We start from the raw sequence: 17,864 nt of genomic DNA on the forward strand, positions 1-17,864 counted from the left end.
ACAGTTGGCTGAGATCATTGTCCAGGTGGTGTCTACTCAGGCTGCTCACTGAAGAAAGCAGTAGAAATGAAAACATTTCATTTCAATGGCATGTGAACAAATGTGCCAGTGAAACCGTTCTGTTGTACAACTACCTAAGGCAAGGCGTAATGAAGAAAACTGTGAAATTCAAGACACAGGGACTAGCCATAACAAAGAGGCTACGAGAAGACGGGATGATGGAGGTCAGCCTGTGACCCTTGATGCCTGTTCAGGCAGCTTTTGTTACTAAATCTGCATGGTTATTACCTGTCCGACTCTAATCTTGTTTTGTAACATTAGATGCTATAGGTTCCAGATACTGGGCAGTTCTCTGCATTCTTGGAAAGTGCAGGAAAGGGCTTGTGAAAAGGGAGGTCACATGTCATAAGCATCTCTAACCTCAGCCTAGGGTTTATCCCTCCCCCCCAGTACTCAGAGGAATTGCACACAAAGTCAGACCTCCTGCTGCAAAATCAAGTTCTCTGGGGACTCACGGAGTAGTGGGGCACCCTCCTCTTGCTTGCCTTTTGAGACATGGTCTTGTGTAGCCCAGACTGGCCTCAACTATGTATACTATATTACCCTTGATAATTCTGCTTCCTTTTGTTAAGTGGCAAATTATAGGCATATGCCACTTTGCCCAGAGACCACCAGATACTCTTATGGCACACACCACCATGCCCAGAGACCACCAGATACTCTTATGGCACACACCACCATGCCCAGAGACCACCAGATACTGTATGGCACATGCCACCATGCCCTGGGATCACCAGATACTGTTATAAATGCTTTTTATGAGTTACTCAATATCACAAATGATTATTATCCAATTTTATAAATTAGTTAACTGATGAAGAAAAAAAAATCAGGGTTTGCTCAAGATGACTAAAGCAGAAAATGGCAAAATGGAGATTGGCAACAAAGCTGACCTCGTCCATTTTCAAAATAACCACTAGGGTTCTGTGTCTCTAATGCCCAAAGCTTATTACTCAGACCTGACAAGATCTCTCTCTTGTGGCTCTTGCTTAGAACTCGGAAAATTCTTCAAATAACCACTTGATGATAGTAACGAAAGGGTTGTACTTAACAATTGTGCTGGTTAGTTCTAAATGGCAACTTGCTGCAACATAGAGACCACCTGAGAAGGAGGCCTCAGCTGAGGGACTGCCTCAGTCAGATTAACATGTTTCTGGAGGACTGCCTTGACTGTTGGCTGATGGGAAGACCACCCTCTCGGGGCATCTCCATTCCCTGCACAGATGGTCCTGGACTGGAGAGGTGAAGAAGCATAGCTAAGTATAAGCACCCTAGTCAGTAGGCAGCATGACTGTGTTCATCTCTTTCTGCTCTTGGTGACAGATTTAATTGGACAAATGCTTTAAGTTTCTGCTTTCCTTTTTTTCACCCCAGTGACGGTCTGTAGCATGAAAACAAGCCCCTATTTCCCCCAAGATGCTTTTAGTCAGGTGTTTTATCCGAACGACAAATACAAAACCAAGACAACGACAGAAAGAAATTTAGGTGAGACCGTCTTTCAACGGACGGAGCTTCAGAAAGTCCTATGGGTTCCACTGACAAAAGCAGACTTCTGTAGGTGGCAGGCAGCCTACTAAGCAAGGTGCTCCCTAGATACACTGCCCTGTGCTGATCAGGAAAGCTCCTACTGACAAGCTGACAGCAGGCAGAAGGTCAAGTGACGCAAAGAGAAAGGTCACCACAAAGGGGTGACCAGGGAAGGCACATTAGTGAAAATAGAATAAAAACAAATACTCTCTATAAAAATAAAATAAATAATCCTTGGTGACTTAGTCTCTCATTGTTCTAGAATACACAAAACATTCGTACAAAAATCTTAACCTGTTTCTTACATCAGGCATAGGACTAAGTCGTGTGCCTGTGTTTGTGACACAATTCCCACAGTAAGTCTCCAAAGTCAATATGATTATGCTGAACACACACGTAAGGAAGCCGAGGTTCCGCAAGGTTAAGTAAACTTCCCAAGACCACAGAGTTGAATTACACTCGGCCTCCTGGCCTACAAAGTGGGATAGTTTACTCTCATCCCCGCCTACCAGACTCTTTTCCCTTCCCACCACATTCTGAGTGGGTGTGTAACAAGCGTACGCTCCAAGGCACGGGAAGGTGCTTGCCTTCTGGCACGTTTATTTCTGTACGCCCAAGGTTTCACTGCATGCAGGAAGACGTGCAAAGGCTGGAAATTTCCTCTGGCTTTTATTCAGAGCAGCAGCAATTACTGCCCCAGGAGCTTGGTGCGTTGGCGAGATGCTCGGGGGTTCTGGGAACTGTTGGGTTAATAGCTGCATAAGATGCGATCGCTACACTGAGTGTTAGAAGCGTGGAAACTGAGGCAAAGGGAAGCTGAAGAATGTACTCAGAGTCACACCATTAAGAAGGAAAGCAGGTATCCTGGCCTTGGCACACGAGGGACCAGGGATGATTCATTTGTCTTTTGCTTTTGAGATAGGGTCTTGAAATGCATCGTAGGCTGGCCTTGAACTCACAGCAATCCTCCTGCCTCTGACTCCCAAGTACTGAGATTAGAGGTGAGGGCCAACACATTTGGTTCCTTTAGTTGATGCTGCTGATTGAAATACTACATCCTTTTCAATAGCCTTCTACTTCACTGTCTGGAGGGGAGTGAGGCCTACATGGTGAGTGCTGTGGTGCATGGGCGAGGGTCAAAAGGTCATTGTAGCAGCTGGTTCTTCCATTACCCTGTGGGTTCTAGGGAGCAAACTTGGGTAATTAGGCTTCGAAGCAAGGAATTTTCCTACTGAGCTGGCAGGATGGTCCAGCATACAGAGACTCTATTATTATTATTATCATCATCATTATTATTATTATTAAAAATTTCCACCTCCTCCCGGCTTCCCTCCCCTCCCCTCCCCCACTCCCCCTTTCCCTTCTTCTCCAGGCCAAAGAGCTGTCAGGGTTCTCTACCCTATGGGAAGTCCAAGTTCCTCCCCGCTCCCCCCAGGTCCAGGAAGGTGAGCAGCCAAACAGACATGGCTCCCACAAAGCCCGTCCATGCAGTAGAATCAAAGCCCAGCACCATTGTTCTTGGCTTCTCAGTCAGCCTCCACCGTCAGCCACATTCAGAGAGTCTGGTTTGATCACATGCTCCATCAGTCCCACTCCAACTGGCCTTGGTGATCTCCCACTAGATCAGTCCCACTGTCTCAGTGGGTGAACGCACCCCTTGCTGTCCTGACTTCCTTGCTCATGTTCTCCTTCCTTCTGTTCCTCATTAGGACCTTGGGAGCTCAGTACAGTGCTCCAATGTGGGTCCATACAGAGACTCTTAAAAAGTAATGTAGCTTCCTTTCTCTACATTGGGGAGAGGGCTGTTCTGTTGCATTTTGGGGAAACTGGATTCTAAGAACAGCTGCTTGTCTCAGTGTCTCCTCTAAATGTGGGTTCCAGCCACACAGCTTCTGCGAACCTGGGCTCTGATCCTGACAGAAAAGTGAACACTCAGAGCAGACATGAGCACCGGCTGGCAGAGAATGAGGTAACACCGAAATATAAAATTTTCCCAAACCTAAGCATCAGGTGAATCTCCTTGCAGATAGGACGTGTCTTTGAGGAGATCTGTCCCCCTGATGGCCCCTGACATTCAAGTCTCCATTTCCCAGGGACCTGATCTAAACTCATTAGTCTGCTATCAACGCAGGGTCACAGCCCTTCCAAAGGCCACTCGACTCTGGTGCAGAGTGCCGTGGGTAGGGATTGTTCCAGCTGAGCAATAAAATTCTTACTGAGTCAGAAAAAACTAGGAGAGGATCTCTCTACAGCTTTGTCACCAGTGAGGAACTGACTCACCTTGGCTGAGTTTCAGGAGGCTCCTGGAACTTACTTATATATTTTACTGCAACACCGGCCAAAACTGGTCTGCTTACCACTATTTAATCAGCCACAGGCCATGGACTTTTTCTAAGGAATCTATGACTACATTCAGCAATAGTCAAAGTCCTTCTTATAATTACCAGTACTGATTAGATCCTAACCATATTCTTGCAGGCACATGTCAAAAGCAAAAGGTCTATAAAGCATCCCTTAGGGAATCTTGGTGGGAACTGACATTTGAGGTCACCAGGTATAAGAGCTCCAGCCCATTCCTGTGATACCTACCAGGTAGGCAGCCGGGGGACCTTTATTCTGGAATTGGGAATATAATTACCAACTATAGTTCTCAAACAGAATTACAAATTTCCACAGTTTCTATGTGTTCATGCAGCCCGAGGTCCTGTGCTGGTCCCCAGAGTCACAAGTGTTTGCCACAGGTTAGGAAGGAAGATAAGGGCAGGGACACAGGAGGGGACTGTTTGGTGGTAAGGATTGTTGTTACTCAGGTTCAGTACTTACAGTCAACCATTAGGTCACAATTTGCTTTCTTCTCTTAAACTATAACATTTAATATTAGGAGACAACGTTGACATCTACAGAGTTTATTCTTGACAACACCACAACAGAGTCAGAAAAAAATCACACAAAAATTGATCGTGTTTTAAGTAAGTTGGTTGGGCCACGTTCATAGCAACTCTGGGCTGCATGTGGCCTCATGTACCTGTCTGTGGGTTGCTGGTTGGATATATCTAGGGCGAGAGAAAGGTCCAAAAGGACAGAGATAAAGCCAGTGAAACAGACCAAATCCATGTGCTCCTGGATCTTCTGAGAAGCCCAGTTCAAACTGCCCACCACACAGCAGAGGGTTTACGCCCTCATGTTGCCAGATCCCTTCCATTCGGGCCATGGACCTCAGGGTGGGTCCCTCTGGGCACAGTGCCTTGTTCACACCCATGGAAGAGGCTCTTGTAACTGCCGCCGAAGGACACAAAGGAGGTCTTTCAGTAGCTCTGGCCTGGTGTGTGAAGGAGAACCTAGCTCAAAGCTGGACACCTCCTGAGTACAGCAGCTTTGCCATGGTTCAGGGAGTATCAGCTGTGTAGAGCAAAATATCATAGAGATATAGGACAGGGATGGGATATAAAGAATAGCAACTTGAAACATAGACTCTGTAGTCAGGTTCCTGAACTTGAAACATGATTTCATCTTGAGCTACCCTCAGGGAAGAGTTTATACTTGATGTGGGATTCCCCTCTGTATGCTGTGAATATGGTTTTTTACCATTGGCTAATAAAGACGCTGCTTTGGCACATGGCAGGGCAGTATATAGCTAGGAGTGAAGTCCAAACAAAGACAAAGAGAGAAAAAAGCCAGAGACAGAGAGACACCATGTAGTTGCCCAAGGAGGCAGATGTCATGAGACAGCTCAAGAAGCAAGAGGTAACAAACCATATAAATTGATATAAATATAAATATAAATTAATATAAATATAAATTAATAGACATGGGTTCATTTAAGATATAAAAGTGAGTTAACAAGAAGCCTGAGCTAATGGGCCAAACAGTGCTACAATTAATATATTTTCTGTGTGATTATTTGGGTCCAGGTGCCTGGAAATGAATGAGCAGTCTCTGCTTATACATACTGATTAAGCACCTGGGTCTGACAGCCGAGAAATCAGGTGTCAACAAACAAATTGGGTTTGGAGAGCAAGCTCAGTGAGTAAAGTGCTTTCTCTACAAGAAAGAGGACCCGAGTTCAATCCCCAGAACCCACATAAAAACACTGGGCATTCTGGTACATATTTGTAAAGCCAGCACTGGGTGGGTGGAGACAGGAAGGTCCCTGGGGCTTCCCGGCCAGTCAGCCTAGCCTACTCAGCAAGTTTCAGGCCAGTGAGAAAACCCATCACCAGAAAAAAGGACGGGCCAAGCCTGAAGGGTGCCACTCGAAGTTCTGTCCTGACCTGTACACATATGTACACAATATGTGCACAAGGACGTGCACATATGAACATGTGTACTCCCGTGTAATCATCCATATGAATATTAACATAGACAAGACACACAAACATTTTAAAAATGCACAAGGCCACATCTGCTCTCCACAAGGTCAGAATCTTGCAAATTTTACAAGCTTATGAGCTTGGTAGTGTGGATCTTCTAGGGCTACATACATGGTGAGCGTCTTTGGTCTGCAACCAAGAACAAACCAGTAACCAGATGGGGCCCATGTAGTGGAGACTGTGATACCCTGGGGAAGCGGGAACCCAGGACATGCCCCACCAAGAAAAGCAGGACAGAGAACAGATGATATTCAGGAAGCAGTTCAGCAGAGGGTTTGATCCACCCAGAAGGAGATGGTCTTAAGTCCAAGGAGCAGAGTCTACGGTATTCCAGAGGTCTGAGAGATTAAAGGAAACTGTGACCCTTGACTGGAGGCCAGTATAAAAGTTTCCTGGGCAGTTTGCAGGCCGTGAGAGCTCAGCCCAGCTACCAGAATCTAAGACTCTCGGTCTGCACCCGGGAGTAACCAGAGGTCAGTTCTACACCTTACAGGTACACTGCGCTACACCCCACCACAGGGCCTCCACCCACCACACGCTGAGCAGAAGAAAGCAGGGACTTTACACCTCTCCTGGGGTGGGGATCTTTTACAGGAGTGTCCGAAACTTACATGCAGATTGGAGAGCATATTATGCCCTGGTGACAGTGGTCTCAAAGTCCACTTCTGAGGATTATAGCTCAGGTTCCAGTTCACACCTGTCTCAGGACACACTCCAGACACAGACACGGGTATCTGAGAGACCAGCATGCCGCCTTGCTCTGCAGCAACCGCCTGTTCTCGCTTACTGGCCTTTCTGTTTTCCTTTTCTTTTCTGTTTAATTTTACAAACTTAAGAGCAGGCACGCAGAATAATGGCTTTTGTTACAGCGTTTTATATCCATATCTCACAGATTTTGCTCACATTCAGCCCTCATTGTCTCCTGTCAAATGTTGTGTGGGAGGTGCTTCACAATCGCTGAGACCATCACTCAGCCACTTGATAAATGAAGGTAGAAATCTCAGACATCTCATGGAATGGACAGGGGAAGGAAAATGGAAAAACAAGCAGAAATTCACGAGAGAAAATGATGTACAGGATTCCACACACAAGCACTTTCCTGCCGGGGAGCTTACACGAAGTCACTCAGTCAACAAATCACCGTTCATGTAGAGGATTATTGTTGTTAAAGGTCTGAAAATAATGTCCAAGGCCTTAATGGGGTTGGCAGGATTTACTGAAAGGTAACCCTGAAGTCCTGAAGTCCTCCTAGGCTTAAATGAGGGAATCTTAACTGTGATGGGTCGTTAAAAGTGATCTGATCATGCAACCCCGACCCTCTCCCTCTCTAGCGAGCCATTTTCAAAAGCAAAACAAGGGAACTCATGAGCAGGGAGCAGACTGGAATAGGGAGACCCCTAACATTACCACGCTCATCCCATACAGTTAGGGACTCTCTCATTCGCCTCCTAACTTCCCCAATGACTAAGGGTGAGACCCTTGTGTGGCAGGTAACATCCAAGAGACCACGGCCAGTGATGAGGCTCCCTGTGCAGACAACAGTAACATTGGCTGCTGAGTTCTTGCAGTTCTTGCCTGCAAGCTGCAGGAAGGAGCCATGAGGAACATGGCTCCCCATGCCAGAAGAGAATACGCAGGGTCTTCTTTTACTTACTTGGTGTTTTCTTACCTGCCCATCAACCATGGTGTAGTTAGTGGTTTAGTTAGTTTCGTTCACCTCAGTCCTTGGCTCACTAACTTGCATGCTAATTTACTCTTTCCTCAAATATTCCTGAGGTGTCTAATATATGTGACATGCTATTTTAGGCACTAGAGAAGGCCAGGGGAGAAAAGAAGTCCATGCCCATTTCAATGGAGAGCTTGACTTGTATATGGAATGTCTGAAGTTGTTCAGAGCCCTGTCAATAGAGATAAGCAGTAGAACATTCCAGCAAGGAGAGGGATGGTATCTTAATAAGATGGTCAAGGAAAGACTAAGAGGTGAAGATGGATGGAGGGGTGGAAGTCACGGCCCCATTCTGAGAGTGAGGGAAGTGTTTTTTGTAAGATGTGACCAAAAAGCATGTACACCGGCCAGGTGGTACCAGCCCCGAGGCGGCTGTGGTGGCCCTGGTGGTACTCACCTCCTCCAGCCTCCGTCTCTGCTCCTTCTGCTCCTCGATGCGCTTCTGGCGCTCAGCCAGCAGCTGCCTCTTGTGTTCTTCATTCTCACGCTGCTGCTGCTCCAGCTGCTGCCGCCGCAGGGCCTCTGAGCGCTCCTTGTTTGCCAGCTGCAGTCTCAGGAAGTCTCGCCGCAGTGTCGACTCCCCTGGCAGGTTCAGAATCGAGCTGTGGACAGGAAAAAACATGGAAAGGCCACATGGGATGAGGGCCATCGCAACTGTGGGTCCTGGGGGAGGATGTGGGAGAACAGGCTTTGCTCCTGTTTCAAGATGACCCTTCCATACGTATGCTATCTCTCTCCCTAAAGGAATATCACATCCTTCTCTAGGACTGGCCACACTACTCTCTCCACAGTGCACGGCAAGGGTGTGATCATAACACTTTAATGAGTGTGCAAGTCCCAAGCCATAGGCAAGTTTATTCCTACATATAAGATATATAGATATAGATATAGAGACATCAGGGGCTATGGAGATGGATCAATGGTTAAAGAGATTGCTGTGGCAGCATGAGCCTGAGTTATTCTTCCCAGAGCCCACAAAGAAAGCTGGGTCCAATAGCACATGAGTTTGTAATACTACGTTCCTTTGGGAAGATGCAAGGCAGAGGAGGAGTCCAGAAGTTTGGAGGCCGGCTAACCTGGTGTGCATAGCAGCCTTCAATTACAGACTCTGTCTCCAAGATGGTGGAAGGAAAGACCAACGTCAGAGGTTGTTCTCTGACAGCTAGATGTGTGCATCCTGTGCACACATGCATGCATGCACATACAATGCAGCACAGAACAAATACATGTGCATGAAGATACTAGCACTCACTCACACACACACACACACACACACACACACACACACACACACACCTTACTATATTTCCAGGAGCAAATGCCCTCATATGCACATCCTTGACAGCTTATCCCAAGGCCCAATAGGCAGAGGTCACGCTGCTCAGGGGAAGATGCAATACACCAGGAGAAGCAAAGTTTAAGGTAAGATTGACAAGGATCTCAGGCCAAGTTTGTGCAGTCCGTGATGCCCGGGGCTTGTCTCAATACACCCCTGTTGAAGGGCACGGTTCTCATCATAAAGTGTATGCTGAGGAGACTGACTTCTAGGTTATGTTTAACATTGTAGGTTCAAGTGTACGTGTGCTCACATGCATGTGCATGTTTGTGTATCTGTGTGTGTCAGTGTGTGTGTGTGTGTGGAGAGAGAGAGAGAGAGAGAGAGAGAGAGAGAGAGAGAGAGAGAGAGAGAACAAACTGCAGCATTACTACTGGTGGTCCCAGGCTTCCCAGGGCCAATCTAACAGCAGATGACCAACTGAAAGTTACGATCTCTGGTTCTTCATGGGCATCAGGAAGATGGAGGATGGCTCCCATAGGTTTCTTTAAACCCAGCACTACTGGGTATACTACATTTCAGAATTTACATAATGATTTATAACAGTAGCAAAATTGCAGTTATGAAGGAGCAACAAAAATAACTTTATAGATGGGGCTCATTACAACATGAGGGGCTATATAAAGGGTCACAAGATTAGGAAGGCTGAGAACCACTGACTTCAATTTTAGTGAAAGTTTCTACCTAAAATAAACTCATAATTCACATAATTCCTCATTTCTGCTGTGTGTCAGGTACTGGGACAGCATATAGGGAGATCGCACCAGCCAGATATTAGGTAGAAAATAAAAATGGGGGTTGGAGCTCAGAGGAGGGAGTTTTGAACAGCAGCCCATTCCCATTCTGTGTGTCCAACCGGACTACTGTGGGTTATAGTGAAAACCAAGCTTTCACAAATCTGCCTCACTTCGTAAGTGGCCAACACTATGAGCATCGCAATAATGGATTCTGGCTAGTCTCCCAAAGGGGGTAGGTATGAGGTAACCCAAAACACCAAGGCTTGGGGTGTGGAGGTAGCAAGTGCTCATCACACAAACTCAAGGACCAGAGTTTGATCCCCAGAGTGCACATAAAATGCTGAGCGTGCATTTGTGACCCCAGTGCTGGGGAGATGCAGGCACGTGGATTCCTGGGGTTCATTTGCCAGATAGCATGGCCTACTGTGCAAGCCCCAGGGCAATAGGTTACCTTGTCTCTGTAACAAGGTTATTTCTGGAGGATGGTACCCTTGGTTGTATAACTATATACACATGTGCACTGAGATGAACATCCCCCCACTCCAAAAAAACCCACTGCCACTCACTAATGTCTTAGGCATATTATGACCAGAACACCTCTTCGTGGTTGAATGTCCTCAAGACTGCTGACAGACTGTACTGAAATATCCCAAATTAAGGTGCCAGGAGATTTTCCCACCCAAGTGCAATGAGAAAGAGTCTGAACCCTCAAAAGACTCAGTTTCAGTATAATTCATTACATTATGGTTTTGACATCTCTCAATGCGGTTTTCTAGAGGATTTCATGGAGGGAGAAATACTGAGAAGGAAGACTTGGCTCACTGTGATTTGAGAATAAAAATGTCTCACTTTGCCCCATAAATATACTATCTCCCTCATAGATATTCCTAAGAAATTTCTTAAAATCCACAAGATAGAACCCATAGTGCTGCCATCCTTTGGGACAGCCCAGTCCAAACTCTCCTCAGATCGCTTGCTTTGTCTTGTGGTGTAAACTTCCACTGGAACTGTTTCTCTACAGAATTCTTTCCCCTGAGAAGAATCCAGAAAACCTCTATAACAAATAAACATAATCTCTTTCTACAGTTGCTTTCTTGTGAGAAAGATGGACAGGCAAATTAATAGAAATAAAATAGAAAATATTCATAGAGAGGACAGAAATGATAGTTTAAAGGTGCGGTGGTTGAAAGAATATGGCCCCCCAATGGGAGTGGCACTAGAGGGAGGTGTGGCCTTGTTGGAGTAGGTGTGGTCTTACTGGAGGAAGTGTGTCACTGTGGGGACTTTGAGGTCTCCTATGCTCAAACTACATCCAGTGAGATAGACCACTTCCTGTTGATGTGCAAGATGTAGGACTCTCAGCTCCTGCTCCAGCACCATGTTTGTCTGCATGCTAACATGCCCCATCATGATGAAAATGGATTAAACCTCTGAAACTGCAAGCCACCCCAATTCAAGGTTTTCTCCTTTAAAAGAGTTGCTGTGATCATGGTGTCTCGCCACAGCAATAGAAACTAAGACAGAAGGGTTACAATTTACAGTGGCCGGGAGCTGAGATAAGGATTAGGGCTCTGTTCTAAATAGGGTCATCAGGAAGCCCACTCCAGGGACGTGAGAAGTGATGGAGAGAAAGGCTGCTCCAGGCAGAAGGGAAAGGAATTCTAGTCCTTGGTGGAAACAGGCTGGTCTTGTCCCAGAACTGGTCTCTGGCCTTTCCTCCAGAGGTAGAAGCAACGAAAAGGAGTGTGAGACTTGAATGATCAGAGACAGATCATCAAGGACATAGATGTACATGGGAGCCATGCATACAAAGTCTGTCGGCTGAGCAGACATGAGCAGATCCACTGGCTTCCAAGTGGACTGTAGTCTGCATGTACAGGAGAGCAAAGCTAGCCGTGTTTCCTGGTGGAAGCTTGACCCAGCAGGGAGCAGTGGAATGAACCTCAATCAAGTATTTGGGGACAGAGTTAATGAAGTTTGTGGAAAGATCTAATGTGCAGGGTAGGGATGGCTTGCACTTTCATTTGGTCTGCTGGTGACAGCGATGACAATAGGAACGAGAGTTTTGGGATGTGGGGCAGGTTGTAGGCAGTGGACAAGTGTATCAGGCCGGTTTGGGCCAGCTGTTACAATCTGTGTGAGATGTTGCCATAAGGAAGATCAAGATCTTCCCAGAGGGCATTCCTTGGGCAGTTTGGGAGTCTCCTGGGATCCCCCTCTACAACTTAGTGTCTCTGTAAAACTCTAAAGCAACTTCCAAACAGTGGTGCTTGTACACACAAGTCAAATGTTGTGAGATGCTGTGGGCAAAGGTGATGAGGTTGGGGACCCAATGCCACATGCAGACAAGGATGCCCCACTAATCTCAACTGCAGTTATATTAATGGCTCAATTGCTAATTCTGTGTATGACCGGGTGACACCCTTGAGCTATCGTCTCACGTCTCAAATGTGAAAACCATCAGCTTTTTCTACGTTTTAGGATTTCAAGATGACTAATTAGACTTGTTCCAAAATGGGACTTGGTGCATAATCTTCCCCATGATATAACGACATGTTATAATTATAGCTGGTGGCTCACCAAGTGACCCCTGACACATTGAAAGTCCTGGGAAGCTTGGATCTCTCAGCTATTTAAAGAACAGTCACAACCTGACACAGCCATTCGGGCTGGAAGCTGAGTCTGGCTTCTCTGACAGCAGGGAACAGGACTCTTGCTGCTAAAGAAGGGTTCATTCTGCATGGCACTGTTTGGGGACCATTGTCTTCATGCAGCTCAAGTGGGGGCAACTAACATGTTCTGACAGAAGAAAAGTATTCTTCTTAAGTCTTTAGCCTTGAGAAATCCTGTGGCAGGTGAGAGAGAAAAACTAATGGCCTTGTGAGCTCAGTCCCAACCTCTTAGGATGGCTTAACAAAAACCCAGCTTGTCAGGTTCAAGTTGACTTGAGGCAGGAGTTCTCACCTTCCCAATGCTGCAACCCTAATACAGCTCGCTCCTCATGTGGCGCTGACTCCCAGTCATAAAATCATTTCTTTGCCGCTTCATAACTGTAATTTTGCTACTGGTGTGAATTGGAGTGTAAATATCTGATACGTGACCACGAAAGGGGTCGCGACCCACGGGTGGAGAATTGCTGACATCAAAAGACAACAAGAAGCTGGAACAACGTCACAGTCAGTAAAGCATTTCCGTGCAAGGGTGGGGACCTCATTTGGATCGCCAGAGTTCACGCAAAAATAGTTAGGTGTAGTAGCAATTGCTCGCAATCTCAGTGCTGGTAGGGGAGACCGCAGGATCCCAGGAGCTCACTGGGCAGTTGGCCTAGCCTAGGCAGTGAGCAAGGCCACTGGAGCCCTTGTTTCAAAACACAAAACTGAGCTCAATGGGACTGTGTTATAGTGGTGCCTCATTTTGCTTTGTTTAGGCATTTTGGCCTTCCTGGTCTTTAGCTCGGATGTTATGACTTCTGGTTTTGTACTTTTGTGGTTTTTTGCTTTGTTTTTGTGTCTCCTGAGCTCTTTTCTTTTTGTTATGTTTTTGTGGTTATTGTTTTGTTTGCCTGTTTTCTAAAGAGAGAAAGAGAAAGAAAGAGCATGGAGTGGGGTGGATGGGGAGGATCTGGAAGGAGGTGGGTGAGGGAAACTGATCAGAACATAACATGAAAAAAGCCCTTCCATATATACATACATACACACATATATATATATAAAGGAATATAACATGAAAAATCATATATACACACACATCTATATTTCACATATATACAAAAACAATATAATGCTTGATGAATGATAGCTGAGATCGTCCTTTAAAGTCTATATTGGCTAATTTTTGTCAACTTGATACAAATTAGGGTCACCTGGGAGGAAGTAACCTTAGCTGAAGAATTGTCACTATCAGACTGACCACTAGGCATGCCTGGGGGGGGGATTAGGGCCCAGTGTGGGCAGGTGGTCCTGGGTTGTGTAAGAAAGCAGACTGAGCAAGCCATGAGGAACAAACCAGTAACCAACATTTCTCCAATTTCTCCATGGTCTGTGCGTCAGTCCCTGCTTCCAGGTTTCTGCTTTGATGTCTCTCCGTGATGGACTACAATCTGCACGGCAGAATAAACCCTTTCCTCCCCAAGTTGTTTCTGGTCAACGTCTTATCGCAAGAACAACACAACAAGCTAGGATCGTCTCCTCATGTGGCCACATATGTTACCCACACACATCAACATGCACAGGGGAGGAATGGAGGAAGGGAGGGAGGGAGGAAGAAGAGGGAAAACTCTGTGTCTAGCTTATTTCTGTTGCATGGTCCCTTGGCAGAACAGAACACTCTGTCAGTGAGGAAGCACCTGCTCCTTACGCTGCAATCCGAGGGCTAGACACCTCGGAGGGCATGGGCCCGTGACCTTTCCACTTGTGCACTTTCTCTGCAATTACCAGTGCATGGTTCATGGGATTCACAGAGCTGCTGCCCTTGCAACACTTTCACCACAGAGAAACCCCAGCACCGTGAGCACACCAGCCGCAGTTACCCATAAATACAGACGGAAGGAAGTTGGGCTCCAAATGTGAGACAGCGACATTAAAGAGTACTGGGCTCCAGGGGACAACAGGAATGAATGGTGGGGATGTTTCCACCAGGGTTCACCTCTGGAGGACAGTTAGAACCACCTCCTCCAGCCGTGGTCCGTGTGAAATATCAAGACACGCATCAGGAGCCATGACCACCTGAAAGGCTTCCAAGAGGGAGGACACAAGCTGACCGACTCTAATCTGGAATGTCCCTTAGCTCTCTCCAAAGTCGCAATTTTAAATATTTTCAACACCGTGCTAGCCAAGTAATTGCTTCCTTCCTATTCCATATCTACATGTACGAGGAAACAAGGTCAAGAATGCAGGGCCATTCCTCTTGGTGGGTAAGATAAAGAATATGCTGATTTCTGCATTGTTTGTAAGAGTCTGCCTAGGGAAAATTTCACACACCAATGAGTATGTGTGTGGGTGAGACATTAACTCCTGGTGCACTCCTTGAGACAAGAACAATAAATCCAAAGGAGAGTGCAGCTCCAGACTGGTCGTCGGAAGGCCTTCCTCATACCTGGGTTCTCCGGAGTCGTTCTCTTCCTCTTCCTCCTCACTTCCACTGTATTCATACTCAGTCTCATCTGGAGAGAGAGCACAGAGGGTTAGTGTAGAAGATGGTGCTGGCGCTCAGAGCAGACCACCCCTGCTTCATAAACGTCCATGAGCCGCAGAACTGTGTCAAAGGACCTCATTTGTAGCCCCAATCCCATGAGACGATGAAGCCGAAATACAAAACTCACCTGTCTGTGACAGGGCTGCCATGAGCCAGCACAGGAGAATACATCACAAAAGCATGTACAGTGTGTACTACCTGGTAGCAACGCATGATCTCTACACTAATCTATACTAAAAGCTTAGAACATGGGAAGTGCAGGGAATCCTAAATTTAGCCCCACTCCTTTTTTTGTTTTTTAAAGAATAGGTAAATGTGATTGATTCACTAGGAACATTCATTTAATTTACTAAGATAATAAACAAGTTAATGTATAATAAGATTGAATATTTGCTTTAGACATTATCAATATATAATGAGAAAGACACAAGCAGGAATGCAAGATTGCCATTTCCATGGCTATAAAGACAGGAAACGAATGTTCTGGTGGGCATCTCACATGTGAGCAACTCGAGTTAAATGTTTCAGAGTTGTTCTCTCATTTACTTACGATGAGAGTCCTCTAAAATAAGGGAGGTAGTCAGATTGCAAACTTACAACGTCTTTATATTAATAAAAGGTCCATCTGGGATGTATATTTAGAATTCAGTATTGAAAAGGTTCAATGTGAAAACCAAAGTTTCCCCTAACATATTCCATCCCATGCAGATGCACACACAAGACAATGAAAAGTGAGATTGGGGAGCAGCTGTCTCCCCTTGCTCAGAATGGAGGCTGGAAGTAGTGAGCACTGAGCAGGTGCTGAGCTGGCTCCTGGAAGGTCAGTGGCCCTTTCGCTGGCCACAGCAGGAAGGACAGGCAAATGACACTGTGAATGATGTGCCCCCCACTGAGGTTGTCCCCATTATCGGCTCGAGGAACAGCGAGTCCTGAGAAGGCAGGTGTCTGGCGGTGGGAAAGCAGATGGCGAAATCAAGGCCACCGGGGTACAGTGACTCCCGGTGCTGTGCTCAGTACTTTTCTATAGGTGTGAGAAGCCCTTGGAGAAGCATTGAAGCAAAACAAGATGCCACAGGACTGTCACTTCTTTGTGGGTTATTAATTACTAGCCTGAAGACATTCAACAGGACTGAAATTGCAATTTTGCTATATTTCCATTAGGAGGCAGTATTTACAAAAAAAACCAGATTGGTTGAAAATCTATGCAGAGATCAGAGGATGAAGGAAAGGGAAATGGGGTGAGCTTGTGTGCACTGTATAAATGCCAAGCAAGTCTCACACTAGGTGAGCGGCAAGCTCTCAGGCTGCCTGTTTTTAAAAAATGTTTTCACAAAACGTAAAGAACCTGCAATCGAATATCTGTACCTCATATCGAAAAAGCGAGTTCTTACAATGGAAAAACGGTGTTCGTTTTTTACCTAACGAAGGAAGCTGTAGTGAACAAAGAAGCACACGGTCACCCCAATCGTGTCTGTTTTCTAATGTGAACCTTTAACTTGCCAGTCTTTCCGATTTTAACATTTTTTTTTTATCAGATCTGAGCTTGATTTCCTTTGTACTACAGGTCATATACAGCAGTAAAAAATAAAACTTTAGTTCTACCAAAAGCTAGTCATAAAGAGATCTAATGGAAAAGGTTAAAAAAAAATAAAAAGTGGATTAGAGCTAGAGAGGTGACTCAGCAGTTAACACCACTTTCTGGAGGACCAGGGTTGATTCCCAGCGCGCACATGGAGTCTCACAACCATCTAGAATTCCTGTTCCACAGGATCTGATGCCTTCTTCTAGACTCTGTGGGTACCACACATCTGGAACTCCTGTTCCATGGCATCTGATACCCTCTTCTAGACTGTGGTACCATACACATAGTGGTATACATATATACAAATTAAACAAATATTATTTTTAATGTGAGAAGGCCTGAAGAGATGGCTCAACAGATAGGAGCATGTGCTGCTCTTGCAGAGGACCTTGGTTTGGTTCCCTCATCTACATTGGAGGGCTCACAACTACCTGCAACTCCAGTTCCAGGGGAATCTGATGCCCTCTTCTGGCCACCAAGGGCACTGCATGCAGATGGTACTCACAAATAAAAACATATATAGACCCACCTGGAAATTAAAAACAGACAAAATTGCCTGGCAAAATTTGGAGCATGGGGGCCGGGGGAGAAAGGGAAGAGGAGAGGAGAAGGGGAAGGTTGAGGAGAACTTGAGGGAATGGGATAGTCAAGATGGAGGAAAGACAGATATGAGAGCAAGGAAAGAGATATCTTGATTGAGGGAGCCATTATAGGGCTAGCAGAAATCTGGCTCTAGAGAAATTCTCAGGAATCCACAAGGATGACTCCAGCTAAGGCCCAATGCAATAGAGGAGAGGGTGCCCAAAATGGCCTTGCCCTGTATTCAGACTGATGATTATCTTAAATATCACCATGGAAACTTTGTCCAACAACAGATGGAAACAGAGGCAGAGATCCACTTCAGAGCAGACTGAGCTCCCAAGGTCCAGTTGAAGGGCAGAAGGAATGAAAATATGAGCAAAGAGGTCAAGGCCATGATCAGTTCATTCACTGAAAGAGTTTACCTAAGCTAATAAGAGCTCACAAACTCCTGCTGGACTGGGAAAGAGCAACCATAGTCCCTCTGAATGTGGTGGACAGTTGTATGGCTGGGGCAGACTGAGGGGCCACTGGTACACCGGGATTTATCTCTACTGCATGTACTGGCTTTTTGGGATCCTATTCTCTTTGGATGTATACCTTGCTGAGCCTAGATATAGTAGGGAGGGCCTTGGACCTTCCACAAAGCAATGTGCCTTACCATCTCTGAGGATTAGATGGTGGTGGGGTGGAGGGAACAGGAGGACGGGAGGGAGTGAGAATTTGGATTGGTATTTTTTTTAAAAACATCTAA

The 17,864-nt window shown here is 45.9% G+C and overlaps 1 protein-coding gene across 7 annotated transcripts in view; it reads right to left on the reverse strand.

Annotated features, from left to right (window-relative positions):
- Positions 1-17,864, reverse strand: part of Tnik (TRAF2 and NCK interacting kinase) — a 401,320-nt gene that overhangs the window by 83,697 nt on the left and 299,759 nt on the right. For all 7 annotated transcript variants that reach the window (XM_048452645.3, XM_048452644.3, XM_085682322.2 and 4 more), the window contains exons 11-12: positions 14,851-14,917; positions 8,081-8,285 (exon numbers count right to left, since the gene is read on the reverse strand). In XM_048452645.3, the coding sequence (XP_048308602.1) occupies positions 8,081-8,285; positions 14,851-14,917 (272 nt within the window). The remainder of the gene's footprint in view (positions 1-8,080; positions 8,286-14,850; positions 14,918-17,864) is intronic.

The sequence above is a fragment of the Myodes glareolus genome, chromosome 20 (assembly GCF_982192425.1).
Source record: "Myodes glareolus chromosome 20, mMyoGla1.1, whole genome shotgun sequence".
Taxonomy (NCBI): Eukaryota; Metazoa; Chordata; class Mammalia; order Rodentia; family Cricetidae; genus Myodes; species Myodes glareolus.